This window comes from Eimeria tenella, genomic scaffold (genome assembly GCF_000499545.2).
Source record: "Eimeria tenella Houghton genomic scaffold, Eth_scaff2914, whole genome shotgun sequence".
NCBI lineage: Eukaryota > Apicomplexa > Conoidasida > Eucoccidiorida > Eimeriidae > Eimeria > Eimeria tenella.
Genome location: NW_013542791.1, coordinates 442 through 1,035, shown reverse-complemented (window position 1 = coordinate 1,035; position 594 = coordinate 442). Strand labels below are relative to the sequence as shown.

Below are 594 nucleotides of genomic sequence, written 5' to 3'. Positions count from 1 at the left end.
GGAGGCCCGCAGGCAGTAGCCGCAGCGCCAGCGTAGCAGCAGCAGCTGCAGCAGCAGCAGCAGCAGCTGCAGCGTCGCCAGCTGCTTCGTTTACTTCTGGCAGCAGCGACCGCAGACCCTATTCGCATGTGCCTGCTACTCAAGAGGAAGACACGTCGCTGCAGCAGCTGCCTCCGCCGCAGCAGCAGCAGCAGCAGCATAGCTTGCTGCACCAAGGAGAGTCTCCCTCGAGGCACATGAGCTTGGCTGCTGCTGCTGCTGGTCCACCCCTGCAGCAGCAGCAGCAGCAGCAGCAGCAGCACAGCCAGCATATCGCAGGGTCGCAGCAGATGCAGGATCAGCTGCTGCAACAGCAGCAGCAGCTACATCTCCTGCCTAAGCAGCAGCAGCTTCCGGCGCAGCCGCCTGCTGCAGGGCTGCAGCAGCCACCGCAGGAGCAGCAACAACTCCTGCAGCAGCAGCAGCTGTTACACCAAAAAGCTGCAGCAGCAGGTGGCGCTGCAGCAGTATCTACAGCACCTGATTTGTTTTCAACCCCACAGCAGCAGCAGCAGCACTTGATGCCGCAGCAGGGGTACATAATGGGCCCTCAGC

General features: G+C 62.3%; 1 protein-coding gene across 1 annotated transcript in view; it reads left to right on the top strand.

The window, feature by feature from the left end:
- ETH_00036015 (uncharacterized protein) overlaps window positions 1-594 on the top strand; it is a gene marked incomplete at both ends in the record, with an annotated part of 2,899 nt that overhangs the window by 1,893 nt on the left and 412 nt on the right. The window contains one exon of the mRNA XM_013375618.1: window positions 2-594. Coding sequence (XP_013231072.1) covers window positions 2-594 — 593 coding nt within the window. The remainder of the gene's footprint in view (window position 1) is intronic.